This window comes from Anomaloglossus baeobatrachus, chromosome 3 (assembly GCF_048569485.1).
Source record: "Anomaloglossus baeobatrachus isolate aAnoBae1 chromosome 3, aAnoBae1.hap1, whole genome shotgun sequence".
Lineage (NCBI taxonomy): Eukaryota > Metazoa > Chordata > Amphibia > Anura > Aromobatidae > Anomaloglossus > Anomaloglossus baeobatrachus.
Window position 1 is genome coordinate 581,391,596 of NC_134355.1, and position 27,186 is coordinate 581,418,781.

The 27,186-nt window shown below is 49.3% G+C and overlaps 1 protein-coding gene across 1 annotated transcript in view; it reads left to right on the forward strand.

Moving 5' to 3' along the window:
• The first annotated feature begins 2,473 nt into the window (after positions 1–2,473).
• LOC142296895 (serotransferrin-B-like) overlaps positions 2,474–27,186 on the forward strand; it is an 80,685-nt gene continuing 55,972 nt past the window's right edge. Inside the window, exons 1-4 of the mRNA XM_075340998.1 lie at positions 2,474–2,631; positions 12,964–13,127; positions 23,170–23,278; positions 23,462–23,638. Coding sequence (XP_075197113.1) covers positions 2,589–2,631; positions 12,964–13,127; positions 23,170–23,278; positions 23,462–23,638 — 493 coding nt within the window. The 5' untranslated portion in view covers positions 2,474–2,588. The remainder of the gene's footprint in view (positions 2,632–12,963; positions 13,128–23,169; positions 23,279–23,461; positions 23,639–27,186) is intronic.

Sequence of the window (27,186 nt, forward strand, 5' to 3'; positions counted from 1 at the left end):
TAATCTGTATCAGATATAACATATTTATACTTATTAGGTGAAGGTAGTAGGGCATTGCGTTTGATATGGACATTTGCACTTCTATTGAAGATCTGGTCTTCACATCACATAGAATAAGAATGAGGCTGAGGTCACAAGACTGATTGATCAGAGTATCAGCCTTGTGTGATCCAATAGTCTAGCATGAGAAAACCATAGCACACTGTGAAGAGAAGATAGAGAATAACATTTCTCCATCTTCTCCATTCTGTGAGTTTGCAGAACTCGGATGTCATCAGAGTGCAGTCCGATGATTTCCACACAGCCATAGACTGGAATGGGGGAGTGGTATCCAATTTGCATAGAAAATCACAGCATGCTACAATTGTTTTCACTGACAGAAACTGTCAGGGCATCAGCTCTACCCAATTAACCCCTTCATCACTCAGCAATTTTCCATTTTTTCCTCCCCTTCTTCGAAGAGTCATAACTTTTTTATTTTTCCGTCAATCTAGCCATATGAAAGCTTATTTTTTGGGTGAGGAGTTGTACTTCTGAATGCTACCATTAATTTTGCCACATATTGCACCTGAAAAAAAAATTCCAACTGCGGTAAAATTGCAAAAAAAAACAAGTGCAATTCTACAATTGTGGTTTTTTTATTAACCATGCTCACTATATGGTATAACTAACCTGACATTATGATTCCCCAGGTCAATATGAGTACATAGATCCAAAACATGCTTAGGTATTTTTTTTATTAAAATGGTGAAAAAAAATTCTGAAATTTGTCAAAAAAAAAAAAGAATTGTAAAAATAAAAAAGAGTTGTAAAGTTCTCACTTTTCGAGATTTGAGGCTCCCTGACGGCTTATTTTTTGTGTCCTGTTTTTAAATATGTCATTTTTGGGTAGATGCGATGTTTTGATCGCCTGTCATTGCAATTTAATTCAATATTGCGATGACCAAAAAAGCATACTTCTGTCGATTTTTTTTTTTTCTCGTTTTGCTGTTTACCGATTCATTTATGATCTCTTTTGATAGGGCATTTAGACTGGGGCAATACCAAATATTTTTTTGGCTCATTTTTAATGGGTATAATAGGAGTGATTTGAACTTTTGTGGTTTTCACATTTTTTCAAACTTATTTTTTTTTACACTATTTATTGTTTTTCTTAGTCCCCTTAGGGAACTGGATGCTGGTATAGTCCGATCACTGATCTCCTGTGAATGTGAACTGTGGGAAGAGAAATTACTTTCACAGACTGGGTTGTGGTGCTAGGCTGGGTTGTGGTGAAATAAACCAGAATAGTGGGAACAGAACCAATTGAGCTAAGACCAAAGAGAGTGTGTAAAGTTGCTCTGTGTCAGTGAAATATCCAAGAAATTATCTGCCCGCTATCTTGTGTATATAGTTGTCATAAAGGACTATTAATTAAAACTATTGTTTTTAATGAGCTGGTGGTCTCTCGTCTTCAATGGGTTAACATCTGGTCCTTGTTAGCCAAAGCCAATGGAATCACGTGGCTAGTCCACACATCCAGCCCAGAGCCCATCTTTCATGTAGTGTGTCGGGGAAAAGAGAATATCACCTCGCCCATGACTGACATGTTAAAAACGCATATGTTCCTCCATGTGCCGTGAATCACAGCACATGTGGGTTGTCCATGTGCAATCCATGATATGTGATCCGTCATCCGTGATTGTACATGACGATAAACTCACCTGTCCTCGCTCCTCGTGGTGCTAAATTCTTCGGCTCTGTTGTGTTTCCGACCCCCCTGCAGCTACTTCCGGGTCGGCTGTGCATAACTGAATATGCATGAGAATAACAAGACAGCCTGGAAGCAGCAGAGAGCAGAGGCCGGAGACAGCGTCGCTGGAGAAAGGGAGTATAAAATACTTTTATTTTCAATGTCAATATTTTTCTGGTACGTGTTTCACGGATCACACCATAGTGTGGTCCGTGGGACATCAGTGATGCCAGAAAAAACGGACATGTCTCCATGAGCACACGGACACAAGTCTACGCCGCACGGAGACAAGGTCAGTGAAAAATCACTGATGTGTGTGCAGACCCATTGATTATAATGTGTCTGCGTATCTCTGTGCTTCTGGTAACATATGTACCAGAATCACTGACGTGTGAAACAGCCCTTACCATGTTACATGTTCACAAAAGTAATATTCACAAATCTGGTCTAAAAATCTGCTTCAAATCTGCCCTATGTGAACACACATAGAAGATTCTTTAGTTGTTTTGCAATAAAAAAAGATGACTTTTGCTAAAGTAAAGCAGAGACACAGTGTGGAAACTTCTGAACTCTCAATCTGCAGTTTCCATGCAGGGGAAAGGGTTACTTCTACCTAATCCAGAGCGTCCATTAAGCCAAACAGTGATTTCTGCCAGTAATGCATATTACCAGAAAAAATGAATGAGCCCATTCAGAACCATTTGAGAGGAAGCAGAGGTGGAGTGTAATATTGGGAAATATTATGATCTGTGAAGCAACATCTGCACACAGCGGCTCATCTGTCTATATAAATGGCTTCGTTCTACCAATGATAAGTGAAGAACACTCTCATTCCAACCCCTAGAGACATTGGGTGATGGCTCCTTACTTCCCTGTGATTCTGGGCCTCAATCTGCTAGGTAAGCAAAAAATCAACTATCCTGCAAAAATGATTCAATGCAGATACGAGTTTTTATCATGTTTATTAAAACTAGAAGGTAAAATGATGTTTATGACGTTGTGTAATAGGCAGCGTAATCTAATGGGGATTGAAAATCACATTTTGCAAATAGACATAGGACCGCTTTAAAAAATAATGTAGATTAGTCCAAAACATTGATAAAATATCCTTGATGCTCCAACTCAGCACATGAAATTCTCTAGATTGCACATTCTAGATGTCACTCACCTGGTACTTAGCAAGGAAAGTGTTGTTTGAGTGTTCACATGTAGCATAAGTGCTGCATTTTTCTGCTGCTTTTTATATGCAGGTTTTCTGCAAGTATCTACACCAAAATGTGCCATAACATTCTTCTCCGAGTACTGTGTTTTTGCAACATTTTTCCCCTTTCTGTGATGCATTTTGGTGTATTTAAAGAAGGCAGCCGGAAACGCTCAGCTCCGGAGCTGCCCTGCCTTCTGATAGTGTCGCGGGCAGAGGGGCCGCGCTCGCTACACTCTGGTCCGCGGCTGCTGCTGCTGCTCGGTGGCTCAAGCGATGGGCCAGACCCGGGGACTCGAGCAGCGCTCCTCGCCCACGAGTGAAAAGGGGGTGGTTTGTTTTGGGAGATCGTTCGTGACGCCACCCACGGGTTGTGGTGATAATGGGCACCACCGCTGCTGATGACGGGGATCCCGGGAGCGATGGCAGGGAGCAGCTAGGATGTTGTCCCCTCCGTGGGTAGGGGTTGGTGATCCCGGGGCCCGGTGGTGTAACGGGGAGGCTGGATGGCTGGGGTGCAGGGTTGCAGGGGCAGCGCAGTGCGGTGCCGGATGGCACTGTGGTACTCACTCAGACACAGATGCACAGAGTCTCTGGTAAACCAAACGGCTGGATGGACGGGTCCCGCAGCCGGCTGCAGTGTTTGTGCTCTCCCCGGACAGGGTGATGGTGGCTGTCTTTCCCTGCACCTTGTTACAATGTTCTGACTCCTGTGGTTGCCCACCGGTAGTCCGCTCCCCGGCGTATAGGTACCGAAGTAGCCCGTTTTGCCCGCAGACTCTGGCCCTTGGATCTCTAGCCTGTGGCGGTGGCTGTATATCCTCACGGTGTGGACTGTTGCCTTCTGTCGGGTCTTGGCTTTTAGGAAACCCCTGAGGTTCCAGTCACACTTGGATTTGACCGTTGTCGGCGGCTCCAAGCCTAGTCGGGGTCCGATGGCCCTGCCTTTGTGCTTAGCTTCACTCCGTTCCCCGGTTCGGTACCGGCGAGCCACCGCCCGACCCCGGTCCTACGGTTTCACAGAGATTCACTAACTCCTGCAGACGGCCACCACCGTCTGCCGACCTTGCTGTTTTTGTCTGGGCCCCTACCCAGACACCGACAGTTTTTGTCCTCTCACTTTCACCTCCAAACTCAATCTCTGTCCCTTTTCCCACTGCCACGCCTGTGAACTCCTCTGTGGGTGGGGCCAACTGCCTGGCTCCGCCCCACCTGGTGTGGACATCAGACCCTGGAGGGAGGCAACAAGGGTTTCTGTTTGACTGGTGTTACTATCCAGGGGAGGGGGTGTGTGTGTGTGTTATGTCTGTGACTACCTGGCTAGTCCAGGGCGTCACAATGGCAGCCGCAGCCGGGGACTATACTTCCATCTCCTATTGATTAGAATGGGATGTGCAGTATCCGGCTGCGGCCGCTATCAGTTGACAAAGCAGCTCAGGAACTGAGCATTTCCGGCCGCCTGCTACCGCAGCTGACACTAACAACAGTTGATTGGCGGGGGTGCCGATTAGGCTGGTTTCACACATCCGGCTTTTCACCGGATTGCCGATTCCGGCGCACGCCAGTACAGTGTATACAGTACAGTGGCAGCGCTGTAACTTCCGGGTCACATGCTCCGGTCACATGACAGCATGTGACCAGAGCTTGTCGCGTTTCCACTGTACTGTATACACTGTACTGGCGTGCGCCAGAACCGTCAATCCGGCGAAAGCTGGATGTGTGAAGCCGGCCTAAGGATAGGCCATCAATGTAAAAGTGGGTTTTTTTAGTACAGAAATGTTTTGATTATTTTACATGCAATTTTCAGGCTCCCTGTAGAAGCCTATAGAAAACAAAAGCACCAAAACTGTAAAAATCTGCAGCGTCTTTGAACACTCCATGGACATGATTTTTCAAGAAATCATATCCACCCTTGGACAGTTCAATGCAATGAATTTTCTGAACTAAAACACTTTACAGACAAGACACAGTATTTTCGCTACATGGCAATATAGCTGAAAGAGGTCTACACACCTTAAAGGAAACCTGTCACCAGATTTGGGCCTATAAGCTGCGGCCACCACCACTGGGCTCTTATATACCGCATTCTAACATGTTGTATAGAAGAGCCCAGGCCGCTGTATAGAACATAAAAAACACTTTATAATACTCACCTAGAAGGTCGCTCCGGTGCAGATTAGTCGAATGGCTGGTATTGAGGCCAGGGCAGATCAAAGTATTGTAGTGCACCTGTGTAGGACCTCAATACCGGCCTGTGTCCATTCGACCAGTCTGCACCAGAGCGACCTTCTAGGTGAGTATTGTAAAGTGTTTTTTATGTTCTACACAGCGATCTGGTCTCATATATATATAATGTTAGACTGTTGTATATAAGAGCCCACTGGTGGTGGCCGCAGCTTATAGGCCCCAAATCTGGTTACAGTTCCCTTTAAATAACTGTCGCTTTAACACTATCCCTGCTGACTCCCACAAACACATGAATGATTGGTAAAATGCTCATGTGTTGTACCAACAGATCATCAGGTGATGGAGTTCTTTATAAGGCTAGTTTCACACTTGCGCTATTTTGACGCAAACAGAATCCGTCAGTAATGTAGTACAGTTCATTTATTTACAGTGGAAGAGCGTTAATATGCCGCGTGTGTGTTATGCAGTACCCGCTTGTGTCCACATGGTGTCGCGCTTCCACTGTAAATAAATGAACTGTACTACATTACTGACGGATTCCGTTTGCGTCAAAATAGCGCAAGTGTGAGTGGGGCCTAATAGAAGCAGGAGTCTTGTGGTAAGATCCCCAGGTGTGTGGGGTCTTACTCCCAAACCCCTGGTTCTATTAGGCTAGGTTCACACTTCCATTAAAATGTATCAGTCACAATCCGCCGCTCTGGTAAACAACGCTATCCATTTAGCGGATTCCGTTGTGTCCCATAGACTTGTATTAGTGGCGGATTGCGACTGATGACCTTGCGTTGCATCCGCTGCGACGCGGTCAGTCGTTTTTTGACTGACCGCTGGGCGGGGAGCAACGCAGAATGTAACGTTTTTCTGGCCGTCAAAATTGATGCACAACGCAGGAATCCGCCGCAGTCCGTCACGCTTGTAATGTATGTCTATGGTGCTGGATTCCGTCGTAATCCGTCTTACGACGGAATCCAGCGCTGGATTCCGTCATGCTCTACTGAGCATGCCCAGCAGGTTTGGCACGCCCACTGGGCTGTCTGTCCCAAACACAAACGGATCATTATTGATCCGTCAAAAAACAGACGCACAGCGGATGCAACGGACGCAACGGATCAGTTTTTTCACAGGATTCCTGTGAACGGAATCCTGTGAAAAACACATTCGTTGCATCAGTTGACATCTAAAAAACTACTGATCCGTTGCTGACTGACCTGACGGATTTAAAACAACGGAAGTGTGAAAGTAGCCTTATAAAGAACTCCATGACCACATGGACTTAAAAAATGTTTATTCCACTGCATCGCAAAAGGAAATGCCAGGCCACCTAAACTGGTCATGCCCACCTTTTTTCCACTCCCGCCCACTGTCTCGGCTCTGCCCACTATCTCTAGGTGGTCATGTCCAGCCACTGCCGGGTCCCCGATACTGTAAGCAGCATTTTTGAATGCATTATTCTTAGTAGAGAAAACTTTTGATTCTGCACTTAAAAACGCAACTGTGTTTTTCAAATGCATCTCTACAGAGCCCTATGGAGAAAAAAAATGCACCCCAAACTGCACACATTAACAGCATCTTTAAATGCACATCAGGCAGGAGATTTCATGAAATCACATTCACTTTTCTGGACTGTTAAATGCAGCAGATTTTCTGCACAACAGAAAGCAGTTAAAAAAAATTGCTGCATTTAGGCTACATGTGAACATGGCTTAGGCTGTGCATAAGACATTTGTGAATGCAAAATGTATGGAAACTTTTTCTATGCTACATAAATTATGTCCGTTTCGAGGCAGAGGTTTCATATCATGATGACTCTAGCGGCCCCCCATGGAATAAGACCTGTCAGAAATACAAATTGACAATTATATTCTCTATACAAAGTTGTAAAGAGAAGGGGCAGTATTAAAATTAAAGAATATTTATGTGTAAAAATGTTTCCTTTGTAAGGCTATGTGCCCACGCTGCGGAAAATGCGCGAATTTTGCGGCGGATTTCTCGCGGAAAAGCCGCGGATTTTCTAGAAATCTGCAGCACAGCTACTCCCCAGCCATTTCAATGGCATTTGGGAAATGCCGTGCCCACGCTGCGGATTTTTCCGCAGCGGAAATCGTGTGGATTTTCGTGCGGAAAAATCTGCAGCATGTCAATTATTGTTGCGGATTTTCGTGCGGATTTTGCCTATTCAATTGAATAAAAAAAAAATAAATCGCAAAATCCGCAACAATATCCGCGTCAAATCCGCATCAAATCCGCACCTATAAAAAGGTGCGGATTCCGGGGGAAAGCTGCGGATTTTGATGCAGAAAAATCCGCAGATACAGAGTCCCGTGGGCACATAGCCTTAATATGTAACTGCAATGTACTATGTTATGCCCTTACAATATGGTGAAAGTGTGACGCCCTGGACCAGCCAAGTAGTCACAGATAGAGCCCCGCACTACACCAGTCCCCTAACAAGGTGTCAGCAGCCAAACCATTAAAACCCTAGTCACCTTCCTCAGTGCTGGATAGATACACCAGAGGGCGGAGACAGGCGGTTGGCACACCCACCGAGGAGTTCAGAGAGCCTGAGGCAGGAAAAGTTAGTTGAGTTTGGAAGTTGAGTGAGGCAGTTTTCTAGTAGGAGTGCAGTTTTGAGAGTTCAGTGGAGGAGGAAAGGCCTGTGTGACAGGCCTGTAGCAGACTGACAGGTGCCAGGGTAGGAGCACCTTTGGCTAGGAGGCATACGGAGGCCTCTGCCTGCAGGAGTCGGGAAGACGGCTCGGTGGAACTGTCGCGGGCGGAGGAGGGGACGCTGCGCTCTCCCACTGCTCGGGTCCGGCTGCTGCTGCCGCTGCTCGGTGGTGGCTCGAGTGGTGGGCCGGATCCCGGGGACTCGAGCGGCGTTCCTCGCCCGTGAGTGAAAAGGGGGAATTTTGATTGTGGGGATTTGATTATTGTCCGTGACGCCACCCACGGTTGTGGTGATATTGGTGACACCACCGCTGCTCTAGACGGGGATCCCGGGAGCGGTGACAGGGAGCAGCCTTGTTGTTAGTTCTCCCCTCCATGGGTAGGGGGTTGGTTGTCCCGGGGCCCGGTGATGGGGGTAGGGATAGATGACAGGCGGGTTACAGGGCCTGGTGAGGTGCAGGGTCGCGGGGGCAGCGCTGTGCCGCACGGCACGGTGGTACTCACTCAGCCAATGATGAGGACACAGTTCTCGGTAAAATACACGGCTGGATGGACAGGTCCCACAGACGGCTGCGGTGTTGTTTCTCCCGGCAGGTTGATGGTGACTGCCTTTCTCTGCACTGCACCTATGTACGGTAGATGGTTCCAATGGGTTCCCACCGGTAACCCGCTCTCCAGCTTGGATGTGGGCGGGAGGAGCCCCTTTTGCCCGCAGGCTCTGGCCCTGGGAAATGGTTGCCTTGGCGGTGGCGGTGTCTCCCTCTCTTGGTTGGACTGTTGCCTTCTGTCGGGACTTGGCTGCTGGGAAACCCAGGAGGTTCCCTTCACTAACGAATTCGGCAAATTCACGGTGACTCCTAGCCTTGCCGGGGTCCGTAAGCCCCTGCCAGATGGTGCTGACTTCTCTTTGCGTACCGGTCCGGTACCGCCGGGCCACCGCCCGTCCACGGTCGTTACAGTAAGCTCTGATAGGCCACTCGTGCAGATGGTCACCACCGTCTGCCAACCTTGCTGATCTGTCCGGGCCACACACCCGGACCAACTTCAGTCTGCTCCACTACCACTTCGCTTCCTCTCACTTCCACTATCAAACTGAAACTGCCTGCTTTTCCCGCCTCCAGGACTGTGAACTCATCGGTGGGCGGGGCCAACCGCCTGGCCCACCCTCTGGTGTGGACATCAGCCCCTGGAGGAAGGCAACAAGGGTTTTGTGTCTGACTTCGGTGTGCCTGACCGGGAGTGTGGGGTGTGTGGGTGTTGTGCTCTGTGGCCGCTGGCTTGTCCAGGGTGCCACAGAACCGTGGTGGACCAGGACAGGGTAGTGGCCCGCCAGTACCGACCCAGGGAACCGAATGGAAACCGGAGCACAAAGGGGGGTACTCAGACCCTGAAGCTAGGTCCAGAAGCTACTGGGGGCTAGCTAATTAACTGATTGCGGCCAGGACTATAGGTCCTTTCCCACCCAAAGTCCCTACTGAAGACAACAGCCCAACAAGGGGGATAGAAAGCCACCGCCACGGCAGAGAGATCCCACGGTCCAGCATCTGCGGGCAAAGGGCTCTTCCGACATCTACAAGCTGTGGAGCGTACTCCTGTATTGCAAGTTCAGGTAGTCCATCATCACAAACAGGTGAAGGAGAAAGGCAGAGACCACCAACCGGGTGGGGGACCAGACTGCAGCCGGCTGCGGGCACCGACCACCATCACCTTGGTTTACCAGAGACTTGTGTGTGTTTCTAATCGTGAGTACACCAGTGCCCTCCGGCAGCCCATCTCCCTGCACCGCCAAACAAACACCCCCCAACGGGTCCCGGGGCCACCATCCCTACCCACGGAGGGGTTACCAACTTGCTGCGTAACATCTCCCCCGGGTGCCCCGTAAACCGCAGCGGTGGTATCCACCTTCACCACATCCCGTGGGTGGCGTCACGAACTTAACCCCGGCTACGGCCGTATGCCTACATTCCCTAAACCGCCAGCCCCCCTTTCAGATCGAAGTGACCACAGGGCCCCCGGGTCCGGAGACGCTCGGGCCACCCACCAGCAAGCCTGGATCCGAGCGGCTCGGCTGCAGCCGAGCACGGGGCGGTACAAATATACTGTGAAGGCTGCAATATCAGATCTGCAGCAGAGATAGTCCTGGCTATATATTATAGACTACTCTACTCCAATGGCAATGTGCACCTGTATACTGTAAGTCTTCTCTTCTTCATGCAATGTTAGAAATTAGTTGCTAATTGCTTAGTTGCTCAAAAATGCAACTTATCACTTTCCAAAAAAATACTGTTTGATCCCGAGAACAAGGTCCTTTAAATGGTTCAATGATCCTACAGTGATCCACCATTGCTTCATTCATTGTGTGGCATCCCTGAGGGTCCAGTCGCCAAAGAGGTATTGCACCTCAGCCAGAGGTGTGGTATCCCATTCCCAGGTAAGGAGGAGGCCACAAATCATTGTACACAGACACACACTCTTAATTTAGCGACACTCCATTAGGCCATGGTTGGGGCAAGTTGCACCTTAGGGAAAGCACAGTTCCGGAGCCAGTCTGGAGGTGGGGTTTAGTTAGTGGGAGCAGACTGTAGAACATTAGTCAGTCAGGAAGTAGACGCGTAGGAGAGAGGTCCTGGGGACTGGAGCTGAGCAGCTTGTCCCATCCAAGGGCAAGGCGGAATAAAGGAAGAAGAAGTAAAAGGAGTCGTAGAGACACGGGAAGTGAGAAGTCCATCCGTGGGCTCGCATCCACGGCCAGCATACTGGTGTGCAGGGACTTGGCCGCAAAGAGGGGGACCGGCCTCTAGACTAGTGGAGAACAACCAGGCTCCGCTAGCTAAGCGAAGGCTGAGGCTACTTCAAATACCGAAGCCACTCATATAAGGGATCCGAGGACACCGGCTAAGGGCACTGTGTGCGAGGCGAGGAGCAGGCGGGAGAGGCCAGCGCAGGAAGATGACCAGGGAAGGAACACAGACAGGTGTACCGCATTGTGCCTCCAAACTATCCGGGGATCGGCTGGGGCCCATCACAGCTGGACCCAGCATTCCGAGGGCAGCATTTGACTAGTCGTGATAACCTGGAACTATTAACTGTGAGTAAAGAACTTGTGACTGCATTCCTGTGTTGCTCAGTGATTGCCTGCACCTCCGGCCCTGCACCCCACCATTGCATCTCGACACCATAGACTCTATCACCTATTTACCTGCCCTGGGGCTAAGCACTACTCGTGGAGAACTCAACCACCTCAGCTGCACCACCACCGACTCCAGGAGACCTGTAAGGCAGCGGCAGCCCATACCTGGCCACATACCATGGGTGGCGTCATGACATATCCTATGTAAATATATTCCCCACACATTTAATATGACACCGCCGTGGTCTCCGGAAGTCAGGACCTGTCGCCGTGACATTCCAAACAGAACCGCTGCCCGGTTCCGAGTGCCCCCAAGTCCTGGTGGGGCATGTCAATTGTCTATGGGGCTGCTGAAGATAGCTGATTACATTGCTAAGCTGCAGCATAGACATGGTGAGCATGCAGGCCAAGAGCCCTGTTCTCAGGAACAGTGGAGGTCCACTTTGAAAGGTTACAACATTTTTGTGTAATGCGAATGTGTCGCCCACCTGCAGCGGTCACCTCAGGGACTTCACTCCACCTTCGGGGACGCCACAGGGGCTCCACTTGATTACCACTGGCAACAGGTATGTCAGTTTTATCCAAATAGGAGTCGTGACGCCACTCACGGTTTGCGGTCAGGGTATGGGTGACCGCCACTGCAGGTTTAATGAGTGTCTGGGGCTGATGGAATCTGAAGTTGGATGGTGTAGCCTCCTGTGAGTGAGGCTGGCCCCAGGGGCTCGGGTGTGTAGAACAACAGGTCCCAGAATAACTCAGTCGCAGTCCAGAAAGTCTTTCAACTTGTTTACTCACTTTTAGTTGGTTTGTGAGGTACCTGGGCGATGCTGTGATTAAACCAGGTGGAACCAGGAACTACTTCAGGCCGAACTGAGGGTAGTCGTTAACTCGCCTTCCTAGCACTTCTTTTGTTTCGGATAACCCCTGACTTGCAGTATCGTGGGACTCATCCAGGGAAGTCGCTACTGCCTTTTTTCCCCTTTTTGGCCCGTTTGCCGGCAGCGTGGACCAGGTGAGATGGCTTCTGGCTCTATTTCCTTATGGGTCCCCCTGTTGCTGCTGAGGCTTGAACTCTGTATTTTTGGTGCGGTCACTGTTCTCCCCCGCTAGCAGCTACTTCACGTGCAGGGTCTGACTAGCGTGGCTGTACATCTGCTTCTGTCAGCAACTTCTGTACACTCCGCTCACAGACTGGATTGCTCCTCCTCCTTCCTGTCTGCCACTGCATCTTAGCTTCCAGCCTCTCCACTGCACCCTTTGCTGAGAATTGAAAACTAACCTCTTTCAGAGGCTACCTAAGGGTCCCCTCTAATAGTGTGGGAGACCTGGTTGCTATGTGTCTGTGTGTACACACCTCATTCTGGCCTTTGGAATTACCTGGAAGCAGCATGGGTACAGTACTCAGTGGTGCCTGACCAGGTCAGGGGCGCCGCATAGAGTTGCACAAAATTTTGGCATTTTTACACTGGTTAGAAGCAGCTAACTGGGAATAGCTGTGGCAGCGTGTAGATATACCAGCCTATCAAATTGATAAAAAGTGCGCCTCTTAATGAATGAATGAATCATACTCTAGCAAGCCTTTCATTAAGACTGGCATGTACAACACTTATTGTAATGATTAGGTTCCTATGCATTCAGAATCTTTCTGCGCTTTTACCGACAAACAGGCATGGCGTCACGGAAAGGACATGGTCTCAATTCGACACCATGTACCCAAAAATGCGCCAAAGTAGTAATGCAAAATCTGACATTAAAGAAGCCAACTAAAAAGTTGTGCAAACTTAGACTAGACAGTCTTCAAATATGCATGATGTATTGAATAGCAGGAACCACTCTCTAGTCCAAGTTTGCATTGTCTATATATTGGCTAGTATTGATGTGTAGATTGAATGTGAGTCCCCTTGTCCTTGATGGGCTATGGTGGCCTTTACCAGCACTAGAAGATGTTTTTTTTATGTTTTCTACTGGAGTCAGTTAATTACTTGTATTTATTTGGTTATGAATCATATTACATTGGGTTGACTTTATTGCCATTTTCCTGTTTTTCAGTCTTTTCCCTCGCTGTGACTAAAACAAGAAATATTCGCTGGTGTCTGACATCAGAAAGTGAATATAAGAAGTGTAGGGATTTGGCAAAATCATGTAAGAGTGCAGACATTCCCCTCATCTGTGTAAAGAGACCCAGCCTGGAAGACTGCTTTATTGCCATTAAAGTAAGTTTCATGATTAATATGAAGACAAATATTTTTTATTATAGAAGCAATTATTTCATTATATGAAAAGAAATTATGTCTGATGTTGGTTTTGTAATACGAGGAGCTGCTGATAAGTCTTTGGCTCTGTGATTCTTTTTTTGTTTCTATGGTAATGAATCTTACATCACATGAAAGCCCTATGTGTCTAATATACAGTACAGACCAAAGGTTTGGACACACCTTCGCATTCAAAGAGTTTTCTTTATTTTCATGACTCTAAAAATTGTAGATTCACATTGAAGGCATCAAAACTATGAACTAACACATGTGGAATGAAATACTTAACAAAAAATTGTGAAACAAATGAAAATATGTCTTATATTCTAGGTTCTTCAAAGTAGCCACCTTTTGCTTTGATTACTACTTTGCACACTCTTGGCATTCTCTCGATGAGCTTCAAGAGGTAGTCACCGGAAATGGTCTTCCAAAAGTCTTGAAGGAGTTCCCAGAGATGCTTAGCACTTGTTGGCCCTTTTGCCTTCACTCTGCGGTCCAGCTCACCCCAAACCATCTCGATTGGATTCAGGTCTGGTGACTGTGGAGGCCAGGTCATCTGGCGTAGCACCCAATCACTCTCCTTCTTAGTCAAATAGCCCTTACACAGCCTGGAGGTGTTTTTGGGGTCATTGTCCTGTTGAAAAATAAATGATGGTCCAACTAAACGCAAACTGGATGGAATAGCATGCCGCTGCAAGATGCTGTGATAGCCATGCTGGTTCAGTATGCCTTCAATTTTGAATAAATCCCCAACAGTGTCACCAGCAAAGCACCCCCACACCGTCACACCTCCTCCTCCATGCTTCACGGTGGAAACCAGGCATGTAGAGTCCATCCATTCACCTTTTCTGCATCGCACAAAGACACAGTGGTTGGATCCAAAGATCTCAAATTTGGACTCACCAGACAAAAGCACAGATTTCCACTGGTCTAATGTCCATTTCTTGTGTTCTTTAGCCCAAACAAGTCTCTTCTGCTTGTTGCCTGTGTCGCGGGCGGAGGAGGGGACGCCGCGCTCTCCCACTGCTCGGGTCTGGCTGGCACTGCGGCCTGCTGCTGCTGCTCGGTGGCTCGAGCGATGGGCTGGATCCCGGGGACTCTAGCAGCGCTCCTCGCCCGTGAGTAAAAGGGGGTTTTTGGGTGTGGGGATTGGTTATTGTCCGTGACACCACCCACGGTTGTGGTGATTTGTTGACACCACCGCTGCTCTGTATGGGGATCCCGGGAGTGGTGGTATGGAGCAGCTAGTTGTTGTGTTGCCCCTCCGTGGGTAGGGGTTGGTGATCCCGGGGCCCAGTGATGAGGTGGGGGATGCAGGGCTTGGTGGGCGCAGGGACGCGGGGGCAGCGCTGTGCCTTACGGCACTGTGGTACTCACTCAGCCTGAGACGTTGACACAGTTTTCGGTAAAACACACGGCTGGAAAGACGGTTCCCACGGACTGCTGCACTTGCTTTCCCCAGTAGGTGACGGTGACGGTCCCTCTGTCCTGCACCTAAGTTGATGATGGTTGCGATGGGTTCCCACCGGTAACTCGCTCCCCGGCTTGGATATGGGCCGGAGGAGCCCCACTTTGCCCGCAGGCGCTGGCCCTGAGAAACTGGTGCCCTGGCGGTGGCGGTGTCTCTCCGTTACAGTTGGACTGTTGCCTTCAATCGGGACTTGGTTGTTTGGAGACAGACGTCCCCTTCACTGACGGATTTGGCAAATTATGGCGACTCCTAGCCTTGCCGGGATCCGAAAGGCCCCTGCCCTGGTGCTGACTGTTCTTCGTATACTGCTCCAGACCGCTGGGCCACTACCCGTCCGCGGTCCTTCCAGCAACCTCCGAGCAGTCACCCCTGCGAACTATCACCGCCGTCTGCTGACCTTGCTGTCACAGTCCGGGGCACACACCCGGACCAACTTCAGGCTTTACTACTGTCACTTTTCTGTCACTTCAGCTTTTCTCGTTAGCTTCACTACTACTTCACTTCTACTTTCACTTCCTCACTTAAGCTCTGCCTGAGCTAAACTCTGTTCTTTCCACTTCTCCCTCCAAACTCTAACTGCCTGGTTCTTCCCGCCTCCAGGGCTGTGAACTCCTCGGTGGGCGGAGCCAACCGCCTGGCCCACCCCCTGGTGTGAACATCAGCCCCTGGAGGAAGGCAACAAGGATTTTGGTAGCTTGGGTGTTCCTAACTGGGGTGTAGGGTGTGGTGGTGCAATGACCTGTGACCCCTGGCTTGCCCAGGGCGTCACATTCCCCCTTAGCAAAATGCAGACCGTCCGCGGGCTGCCCGTCCAACACCGGTTTTATTTTCTGAAAATATATAAAAAGGGTAAAACGGTAACATAACATAAATTATAACATCATCCCACAACGGGAGGCACATTTCTTAAACGTTGCAAAACGGTTTACGGTTACGGTCTCCGCTCTCTCCCACCCAAGCAACCTGGCCCTGATGCTGCCCCTAAAACCCAGGCAGCACCCCTTGACCCAAGTCCAGCACAAGTTACCCGAGCGGGATCTGTACTTCCCCTCCAGAGGGTAGCCACCGGTTCCTGTGGTGGCTGGGCCCCAGCCTGCTCTGCTGAGGGCCCTCCCTCCAACCTGCCTCTCCGGAGGCGGCAACTGCGGAAACGGTAACGGTAAAACAACTTATTTACAAGCCACTAACGTGTGTGGTTGCCCTGCAAGTTCACGGGCTTGTCCATGGAAAGTCCTCCATGCAACTTTTTAAACGGTCCCCACGGGGACAACGGTGCCGGCAACGGCCGGTTTTCTCACAATCACGGTAAATCAGGTAAAGCTCCGGTAATAATTTTCTTTTATCATTTTCCAACTTTCAAACAAACTTGCAAACATGCTGACTGGTGGTCCCAACGGTGACTGCTGCAGCGGGCATCCGCTGCCCTTGAGGCGGCTACCACCGCAGGGGGTCGGCCCACTCCGGGACCGAACGGTACATGGGGTTCTCCTTCCATTGGCAGTTCAACCCCAAACCACCGACAGCCGCTGGGAATGGCGGCAGAGGCAGTGCACTTGGGACCTCCTCTTCCATCAACGGCATTCTCTCCGGCCCCCCGGCCGCGGCACTGATGTCCGTCTCCCACTCAATCAGGGCTGGTTCGGGGGTTTGGGTGGACTGGTCGCGACGCGGCACGGCCGCAGCGGCCCCTTGCTCACGGGCACCCACTACGGCAACCATCCTGCGCATCTCTGCCTTCTAGTCCATCAACTGCTGCAGGCTCTGTGCCCTCACCTTCACGCAGAACCGGCCCAACTCCCGCTCCAGCCACGCAGCGGTCCCGGCGGGGAGTTCACCCGGGCCGCAGTCCTCAAAAGCTACTCCGCCTCGTTTCCCCCAGAGCTTGGGTACTCCGGTGGCGGGTATTCCCGCACTCCAATTCGAGGATGCCGCCATTTCTCCATCCGCGTCCCCCTTAGCTTCTTTCCGGCCCCTCCTCTATCGGGGCGGGGTTTTGGCCTTCGCGCCTCTGCTACTCGAGAAGACGCTCGAGCGGGAACTTTCCGCGCCAAAGATGGCGACTTCTGAAATTTTTCAGCCGGATACCTCCGGCGGTCACAAGGCGCACCTCTACCCAACGGCAGAGCGGTAAGATCCTGTTCGTGACGCCAAGTTGTCGCGGGCGGAGGAGGGGACGCCGCGCTCTCCCACTGCTCGGGTCCGGCTGGCACTGCGGCCTGCTGCTGCTGCTCGGTGGCTCGAGCGATGGGCTGGATCCCGGGGACTCTAGCAGCGCTCCTCACCCGTGAGTGAAAGGGGGTTTTTGGGTGTGGGGATTGGTTATTGTCCGTGACGCCACCCACGGTTGTGGGTGTTGGTTTGTTGACACCACCGCTGCTCTGTATGGGGATCCCGGGAGTGGTGGTATGGAGCAGCTAGTTGTTGTGTTGCCCCTCCGTGGGTAGGGGTTGGTGATCCCGGGGCCCAGTGATGAGGTGGGGGATGCAGGGCTTGGTGGGCGCAGGGACGCGGGGGCAGCGCTGTGCCTTGCGGCACTGTGGTACTCACTCAGCCTGAGATGTTGACACAGTTTTCGGTAAAACACACGGCTGGAAAGACGGTTCCCACGGACGGCTGCACTTGCTTTCCCCAGTAGGTGACGGTGACGGTCCCTCTGTCCTGCACCTAAGTTGATGATGGTTGGGATGGGTTCCCACCGGTAACCCGCTCCCCGGCTTGGATATGGGCCGGAGGAGCCCCACTTTGCCCGCAGGCGCTGGCCCTGAGAAACTGGTGCTCTGGCGGTGGCGGTGTCTCTCCGTTACGGTTGGACTGTTGCCTTCAATCGTGACTTGGTTGTTTGGAGACAGACGTCCCCTTCACTGACGGATTTGGCAAATTATGGCGACTCCTAGCCTTGCCGGGATCCGAAAGGCCCCTGCCCTGGTGCTGACTGTTCTTCGTATATTGCTCCAGACCGCCGGGCCACTACCCGTCCGCGGTCCTTCCAGCAACCTCCGAGCAGTCACCCCTGCGGACTATCACCGCCGTCTGCTGACCTTGCTGTCACAGTCCGGGGCACACACCCGGACCAACTTCAGGCTTTACTACTGTCACTTTTCTGTCACTTCAGCTTTTCTCGTTAGCTTCACTACTACTTCACTTCTACTTTCACTTCCTCACTTAAGCTCTGCCTGAGCTAAACTCTGTTCTTTCCACTTCTCCCTCCAAACTCTAACTGCCTGGTTCTTCCCGCCTCCAGGGCTGTGAACTCCTCGGTGGGCGGAGCCAACCACCTGGCCCACCCCCTGGTGTGAACATCAGCCCCTGGAGGAAGGCAACAAGGATTTTGGTAGCTTGGGTGTTCCTAACTGGGGTGTAGGGTGTGGTGATGCAATGACCTGTGACCCCTGGCTTGCCCAGGGCGTCACACCTGTACTTAGCAGTGGTTTCCTAGCAGCTATTTTACCAAGAAGGCCTGCTGCACAAAGTCTCCTCTTAACAGTTGTTCTAGAGATGTGTCTGCTGCTAGAACTCTGTGTGGCATTGACCTGGTCTCTAATCTGAGCTGCTGTTAACCTGCAATTTCTGAGGCTGGTGACTCGGATAAACTTATCTCCGCAGCAGAGGTGACTCTTGGTCTTCCTTTCCTGGGGCGGTCCTCATGTGAGCCAGTTTCTTAGTAGCGTTTGATGGTTTTTGCCACTGCATTTGGGGACACTTTCAAAGTTTTCCCAAATTTTTGGACTGAATGACCTTAATTTCTTAAAGTAATGATGGCCACTTGTTTTTCATTGCTTAGCTGCTTTTTTCTTACCATAATACAAATTTTAACAGTCTATTCAGTAGGACTATCAGCTGTGTATCCACCAGACTTCTGCACAACACAACTGATGGTCCCAACCCCATTTATAAGGCAAGAAATCCCACTTATTAAACCTGACAGGACACACCTGGGAAGTGAAAAACATTTCCGGTAACTATCTCTTGAAGCTCATCAAGAGAATGCCAAGAGTGTGCAAAGCAGTAATCAAAGCAAAAGGTGGCTAATTTGAAGAACCTAGAATATAAGACATATTGTCAGTTGTTTCACACTTTTTTGTTAAGTATTTCATTCCACATGTGTTAATTCATAGTTTTGATGCCTTCAATGTGAATCTACAATTTTCAGAGTCATGAAAATAAAGAAAACTCTTTGAATGAGAAGGTGTGTCCAAACATTTGGTCTCTACTGTATGTTTGTGTCACGTCCCCACCGGAGTCCGCTCCTGCGACTTCTGCTCCGATTACCAGACGATGCCATGTTCCCACCATGGATAGTGCTGGTGATGGGAGAGGAGTCGGTGCCCGAGGTTCTGCGGCGCACAGGCTCCGCTCAACCACTAGGCTGGGTTTCCCTGGAACCTGCAGTCCCACTGGCTGACTGTAGGTGGTGTGTGTCTCCCGGCTGAAGTGGCCAACATTCACCTGCAGCCTATGGGAAGACACCACACCCTTCTTATTCCCCCTCCTGTCACATGACAATGACCACTGCCATTGATAGTTCTGTTCTCCTGGCTCATGTGCTGTTTGTATTGTGATTCCTGTGCGCTGACCTTGCTGTTGTTTGACTACCCTCCTGCCTGTCGTTTTTGTACCTTGCTGCCAGTTCCGGATTTGACTCCTGCTTTGTCTCCTCACTACGCCCTTGCCTGCCGATTCTGTTCCTGTTTTGCATCTCCTGGATTTTGACCCTGCCTGACGACCACTGACTACAGTCTACCACAGGTAGAGATCTCTGAGGCTCTGTGTAATTCCAAATCCCTGTAAAGGGGTTAAAGGGTTGCAGAGTTCTTGGGGTCCTGCTTTGTGAGTGGCTTTTCTCTAGATTCCCCTTACAGCCAGTCTGAGTCTGTGGCTCCTATTAGGCATTACAGTTTGCTTATGGCAACAGTGTTCTACGCACGCGGGAAAACAAAATGGCAAAGTCTAATGGGATATTCACAGCAACTGAGAGCAGAGGAGTGATTAAAATTGTTGTTTCTGCAAGGAAATTCAGGAAAGGATATTCATGGAGATATGTCGTAGACATCAGGGGATCAATGCCCTTCATATTCCACAGTTAAGAACTGGGTTGCCAAATTTAAAATGGGCCACTTCAGCACCAATGATGGGGAACATCCTGGACAACCAAGAATGGCTGTTCCGGAGATCGTCGATGCTGTGCACAACCTCATACTGAAGAATCATCGAATTTCAACTAAAGCAATAGCAGACATCATAGGGATTTCCTGTGAACGTGTTTGTGTCATTATCCATGAACATTTGGATATGAGGAAGTGATCTGCAAAGTGCGTCCTCAAATGTTTAACAACAGATCAGGTAAGCATGCTAGTAAAAACCTCCCGGTCCATTTGTCAGCGTTTCTGGACTGATAAGAACTTTCTGGATCGACTGGTCACTATGGATGAGACCTGGATGTATTTGTATAACCCTGAAAACAAGGAGCAGTCAAAAGAGTGGAGGCACAGTGGTTCTCCTCATCCAAAGAAGTTCAGGGTGCAAAAATCAGCCACTAAAGTAATGGCATCTGTGTTCTCGGATAAGGAGGGCGTGCTGCTAATGGACTATCTTCAAACGGGTTCCACCATCAATGCAAGGTATTACATTGAACTATTGGACCAATTGAAGGCAGCTCTGAAGGCCAAAAGGTGCAGCAAGCTGTCCAAAGGAATCTTGTTCCTGCAAGACAATGCCTCCGCTTATACTGCACAAGTGACTTCACTAAAACTGGTAGAGCTGGGCTTCCAGCTGGTTGACCATCCACCTTTATTCACCAGATCTAGCTCCCTCCGACTGTCATCTGTTTCCAGACCTGAAGAAACACCTCAAGGGTACCCAATTTCACACCATTTCTGATGCCTTGGCTACTATGGATGCCTGGTTTGAGGCACAACTGAAATCCTTCTTTTTGCTAGGCTTACAGAACTTGGAATACCGATGAAAGAAGTGTGCTGTCCTCAGTGGAGAGTATGTGGAATAAATGTAAAGTTTCATAATCCTATCTCGTTTCTTTCTGGGTAAAGCCAAAGACTTATCAGCAGCCCCTCGTAGTACTATAAAAAGCAACAATGACGAAGCCATGTGTGAAACGCACTTCCAATTTGTTGGATACTGGGGGATTTGCCTGTTTTAATGCTGTTACCTTTGGGACCCTGCCTTCTTTTGTTGATATTTCTATGTGCTCTTTGAATTGTTATAGATATATGTGTAGCACCCCATGGGGCAGGTGTTTTAACCTATTCGTTGCTGGGCTGGGGTGCAGATCCTCTGCATTGTCACGGAGTGGCCTGGCCCGGTTAGGTTAAAACACCTGCCCCGTGGGGTGCTACATATGTTTCTGGTAATTTAAGTTCTATCATGCAGTTGAGTTTTTTATGTCGCGGGCGGGGAGGATGCCGTCGCTGCTGCGCTCTCGCTAACGCTCGGGTCCGGCGCTGCTGTGGCTGCTCGGTGGCTTGAGCAGTGGGCCGGATCCGGGGACTCGAGCGGCGCTCCTCGCCCGTGAGTGAAAGGGGTGGTTGGTTTGGGGGATTTAGTCCGTGACGCCACCCACGGGTCGTGGTGAAGATAGGCACCACCGCTGCTGATGACGGGGATCCCGGGAGCGATGGTAAGGAGCAGCTGGGATGGTGTTTTCCCCCTCCGTGGGTAGGGGTCGGTGGTCCCGGGGCCCGGTGATGTTGTGGCGGGGAGGCAGGGTCGGTGAGGTGCAGGGTTGCAGGGATAGCGCGGCGCGGTGCCGGATGGCACGGGTGTACTCATTCAGCAAGAAAGGTACAAAGTCCTCGGTAAACCAAACGCCTGGATGGACGGGTCCCGCAGCCGACTGCAGTGTTTCTCCCCGGACAGGTGATGGCGGCTGTCTTTCCCTGCACCTTAATGTTCTCTTTCTGACTACTATGGATTCCCAACGGTAGTCTGCTCCCCGGTGTATGGGTAACGAAGGAGCCCGTTTGCCTGCAGACGCTGGCCCTTGGGTCTCTAGCCTTAGGCGGTAGCTGTATACCCTCACGGTGTGGGCTGTTGCCTTCAATCGGGACTTTTGCTGTTGTGAAACCCCTGGGGTTCCAGTCACATTCGGATCTGACTATTGTCGGCGGCTCCAAGCCTGGTTGGGGTCCGATGGCCCTGCCTGTGTGTGCTGGCTTCACTTCGCTCCCCGGTCGGTACCGGCGGGCCGTCGCCCGTCCCCGGTCCTACGGTTCCGCGTTGCTCCACCACTTCTGCAGACGGCCACCACCGTCTGCCAACCTTGCTGTTAGTGCCTGGGCCACAAACCCAGACACCCAAGTGCTTGCTCCTCTCACTTCAACTCCTAAACTCTGTCACTTTTCCCGCCTCCAGGCCAGTGAACTCCTCGGTGGGTGGGGCCAACCACTTGGCTCCACCCCACCTGGTGTGGACATCAGACACTGGAGGGAGGCAACAAGGATTTTTGTTTGGCTGGTGTCCCTGTCTAATGTTGGATGGGGGTGTTTGAGTGTTTTCTGTGATGACCTGGCTAGGCCAGGGCGCCACATTTGCATTGTACTTTATTATGTAGATATCCTTGATCTTTGCATATTACACAAATTGATTCATAACCTAGTGGCTTTGTGCAATTAGTTTTGGCGGTTCACCCTTTTGTCTGGTGCCTGTTTGCCTTGATTTTAATCATATTTTAGGAAATCATGTTATGGAAAGAGTTATATTTTTATGAATGTCCTGCACTCTGCAATTAACTAATTAAAGCAATTTTACACAGAAACAGATTTTTATGTAGCATGGGGTAGAACAAGTGAACGAGGGTGGGTACCATTGAGGAGGGTGAGAAATGTATGTTTATTTGGAAAAAAAAAAGTTCTTGTGATGCTAGTCACTACACGGGCAAGTCATGAGGCAAGATAGTCAAATATTCCGGGTTCGGTACCAGGAGGTCATGTCAAGGTTAATGGGACAGGTTAGAGGCATAGTGAGGTCATGGTCCGTAGTTAGAATACCTGGAGGGTACTGGATCAGAGCAAAGGAAAAAGGGAAAAGAGTGGTCCAACAAAGTCCATGGTCAGGCCGCAAAATATCAATTCTCAGAGCAAAAACACAAGAGGCCAACTAACACAACTTATCAGAAGACTCTGGCAGTGTTCTGAGACTGACTACTCAGCTTAATAGCTGGGCAATCAAAGCAAACAAGGCACACCTGGAAAACCCAGAACATCCTAGTCTCAGATTTGATGGCTGAGCTGTCACCGAACCGATCAGTATGCTCCTGTACTAGATTGGACAACTGAGCTGTTAATCAGCATACCCAGAATCTATAGTGAAGCAGTCACTTATTGCGTCCAAGATGCACAGGAGGAATTGTATCAGTTCTGACAAAATATATTACTAATCAGTGTCTGATAGAAACTGGTGGGAATCGATGCATCAGGGGCCAGTGGCTCATTCATGTAATGTAATGAGGTTTCCTATCTATTTGCATGCACATATTCATAGTCTTTACTGAAAATGTAAGAAATAATTGATATCTTGCAGGATGGAGATGCTGATGCCATTACTGTGGATAGTGGAAATGTCTATAAAGCATCCTTGCATCCTTATAACTTGAAACCAATCCTGGCAGAAAGCTATGGCCCTCAGAAAGGTACAAATCTGTTCTATGAGTTTGATAAGATATGATGAGATTAGACATGAGGCACCACTCCAGTCTATGGGTTGTGTCTAATATTGCAACTCTGTCACATTCCACTGAGTGAAACGTCCCATTACCTGGGGTTTTTTTTGTTGAAAATCATGACTAAAATACTCTTTGGACTTTTTCTGGTAGAAACTTGTTATTATGCGGTGGCCGTGGTGAGAAAATCAAGCACTTTCAAGTTCAATGAGCTGAGGCACAAGCGATCTTGCCACACTGGAGTAAGACACATGGATGGATGGTATTCACCACTAAGAGCTCTTCATGAGAAGAAGTTATTGAACTGGACAATTGAAGAAACAGAGAAAGGTAAATATTAGAAAAGAGAATTGATTCAAACTTATCTTAAATTTTAGAAAATTCTCTAAGCTCAGAAAATTTGCATTTTGATTTGTGAATCACTGGAAAAATGCCCGAGATCATTGAAAACAAAGCAGAAGATTGAATGAACCAGAGAAGGCTCATATGACCTCAGGTGCAGGCATGTGGGCTATCCCAAAAGTCTCTGCAGCTATTACATTATATGATGCTATACAGCTAGGTAGGACTATATAGCCGGTATAAAAGCAGAAACAGGGAATGCAGCAGCTGCTTTATTGTGAATCTGGATAGTGAGAGAACATCACAGCTCACACTAGACATAAAACTAGAAAAAGAGATAAACACTGAATAAAGATTGCAGATAGTGTGTGTGACAAGACAGCTATAAACAGTTTATCTGTGGCCATATACTGTATGTTGAGGTCACTTGATCATTAAGAAGGTTATATTTGTATTAAAGAACTTGAAAAGTATTTAATACAGTCCTAGGAAAGCACAGAGTGTTAGAAACCTGTTTTCAGAGCAATTGGAGGTTATTAGGGATGATCGAATACCTCAAATATTCTGCAACGCCCATATTCGCCGAATAGGTCACCGCTATTCGACTATTTGCGAATATTCGATGCGCAATGTAAGTCTATGGGAAACCCGAATAGTTGCCAAATAGCAACTATTCGGGCTTCCTATATACTTACATTGCGCATCGAATATTCACAGTGGCGACCTATTCGTCGGATATTCACAAAGCCAAATATTGCCGAATATTTGTGATATTCGATCATCCCTAGAGGTTATGTGTGATTGACGATTTATGACAGATCAATACGCTGTTAATCTAATATTTGGGAAAAATTCAAGCTACTGAATTGTGAATTTCAAAAGATCAACTCCTCTCACCACAATAAATTCTGGGTGAAATACTATGAAAACCAGATTTGTATTAAAGGGAATCTGTCACTAGATTTGTGGCCACCACCAGTGAGGCCTTATATACAGCATTCTAGAATACTGTATATAAGAGCCCAGGCTGCACTGTATAATGTAAAAAACATCTTTTATTATACTCACCTACAGGGAGTTCCAGTCCGATGGGCATCACTGGTCTTGGTCTGGCATCTCCTCTCTTCATACCATCAACGTCTTCCTTCCCAACTCCATGTGGATGACACGTCCTACATTCCTACACCATCCACACAGAGGCCTCCACTGCGCTTCTGAGCACCCACACTTATCTCTGCCCTGCTGAGAGCAGCACAAAGTATTTTAGTGCATATGAGGGGGTAGTCTTTGACCTTTCTCCGGGGCAGAGAAAATTGCGCGAATGCAGGAGCACAATGGAGACCTCTGTGTGGATGACGTAGGATGCGTCATCCACACAGAGCTGGGAAAGAGGACGGCGATGGAAGTAAGAGAAGAGGCACTGGACCAACACCACTCAATGTGAGTTTATTGAATGAGGCCAGATACATTGTGGTCAGCATGTGGCTAAAAGCATGTAAATCACATAGTCACATTCATATGACCATTTGAAGCCGGCATCGGAGAATCTTTGAAGCACACAGTGCGCGTAATGTGAGGATTCACAAGACTGCAGTCACATAGAGAGTCTGCAGACTTGTAGTTTAAGACCAGGCAAACCCTTTAATTGATTTCTCTGGAGTATAACTGGAAACTAGAAAATACTCTATAAAAAGTTCCTAGTTCAAATTTGCACAAACTGCATATATTTTTGTGTTTTAAAGTGAATCTGTCACAATGGAAAAATGCTATTAACCAGTAAATATGGGGTTAATCTCCAATGAAAGAGCTGCATTGATGCCCAACCGCTTTACTGAACGTGTGGTTGCTGGGAGAAAATAAACTCATTTCCTTGTGGCATTGGTCAGCTTTCAGTCATTATACTGGTGGAAGGAGTGGCTACTGTCACCGCTCATAGCATCACTCACAGCACTGCTCGCTTTGGCTGTAATAACGCCCAAGTATTTTCATTGATAGTCGGCTCTACAGAGCATCTGTGCACAGCCAGCTGTCAATCAAACTGTGTGTGTGACGCCCTGGCGCCGCCAGGTGGTCACAGAAGAACACTACACCCCACACAACACCATCCTACACCAGGTTCCATCAGCCACAAAATCCTAGCCACCCCCCCCTCAGGGTAGGAAGGACACACCAGTGGGCAGGACCAGGCAGATTGGGAGCTCCCACCTATGGGTCTTGAGGATCCGGGGGAGGGAACCAGTCGGAGTGTTTCTAAGTGCAGTTGAGTTCTAGTGCAAGTTCAAGTCAGAGCGCAAGTGAAGTGAAGTCTGTGCCTAGTGCAGGGTAGCCAGGGTAGTGGCTCTGGTCTACTGGCTAGGTGGCAAGCAGTGGACCGTGTCCAAAGGCGACGGGAGTCCGGTCACGGAAATACAGAGTGGACCGAGACAGGGTTGGAGCCCGCCGGTACCGACAGCGGAGATCCGGTCTGGAAACCGTGCACAGGCAGGGTACCTGGACCCTAGTTAGAAGACGGTTGCAATCTCTTCTCTAGTTAACCAGGCCAGGAGCAAGATTCCAGACATTGTTCCAAAGTGTTAGTCCAGATAGAGCGAAACGGCAGCCCACCGCGAGGGATAGGGTATCCGCAACAACCCACTGAGACCCCAAGGGTCAGTTTTCGCGGGCACATTTCCCAACCAAAACCAAACCGGGAGTCGACTTCCCCGTTCCATACGAGGTCGTCTAAAAGAGAAGGAAAATACAGAGTGCCGGAGGAAGGGACATTGGTACACCAGCCGGTTGTGGGAACCGTATACACCCTGAAGCGGCAGCCGGCCACTGACACCATGGTTTACCAGCAGACTCATGTGCATTTATTCAATCGTGAGTACACCAACACGCTCCTGTCCGGCCCGGTGCATCACCACCAACAGCCATAACCTCCTGTGTGCACTGAGCCCCGGGGCATCCACCCCTATCCACGGAGGGGTTAATATCCAGCTGCCATTCCATCGCCCCCGGATGCTCCCCAACAGCAGCAGTGGTACTCCACCTTACCACACACCGTGGGTGGCGTCACAAAGTATCTACCACAATCCCCTGTACATATTACGCCCCTTTTTATTTGAGTGTCCGCACGACCCCCGGGTCTGGAGACACCTCGAGCCACTGCGGATCCGGATCTGAGCAACCCGGCTGCTGACGTGGGGGCGGCACATGTGTGTGCTTACAGAAACCGCGAGCAGCACTGTGAGCAGTTACTGTAGTCGCTCCCTGCATGCCACATAACTCAAAGCCGGCTACTGGGAGGAAATAAGTTCATTTTCTCCCAGTAGCTCCACTTTCAGTAAGCCTGCCAGATAGCATTGTAATGCTATGACCTGCAGAGTACACCTATAACTGAAGGTAAATAGCATTTTCCAAGGTGACAGGTTTCATTTAAAGGGGTGGTTCACCCATATTTTTTATTGTCTAGATCGATATTATATTGAGAAACAATGTTTCTCTCAAATACCTTATGTTGTCAATAGTGCCTGTGAGAGGCGCTATTGCAGACC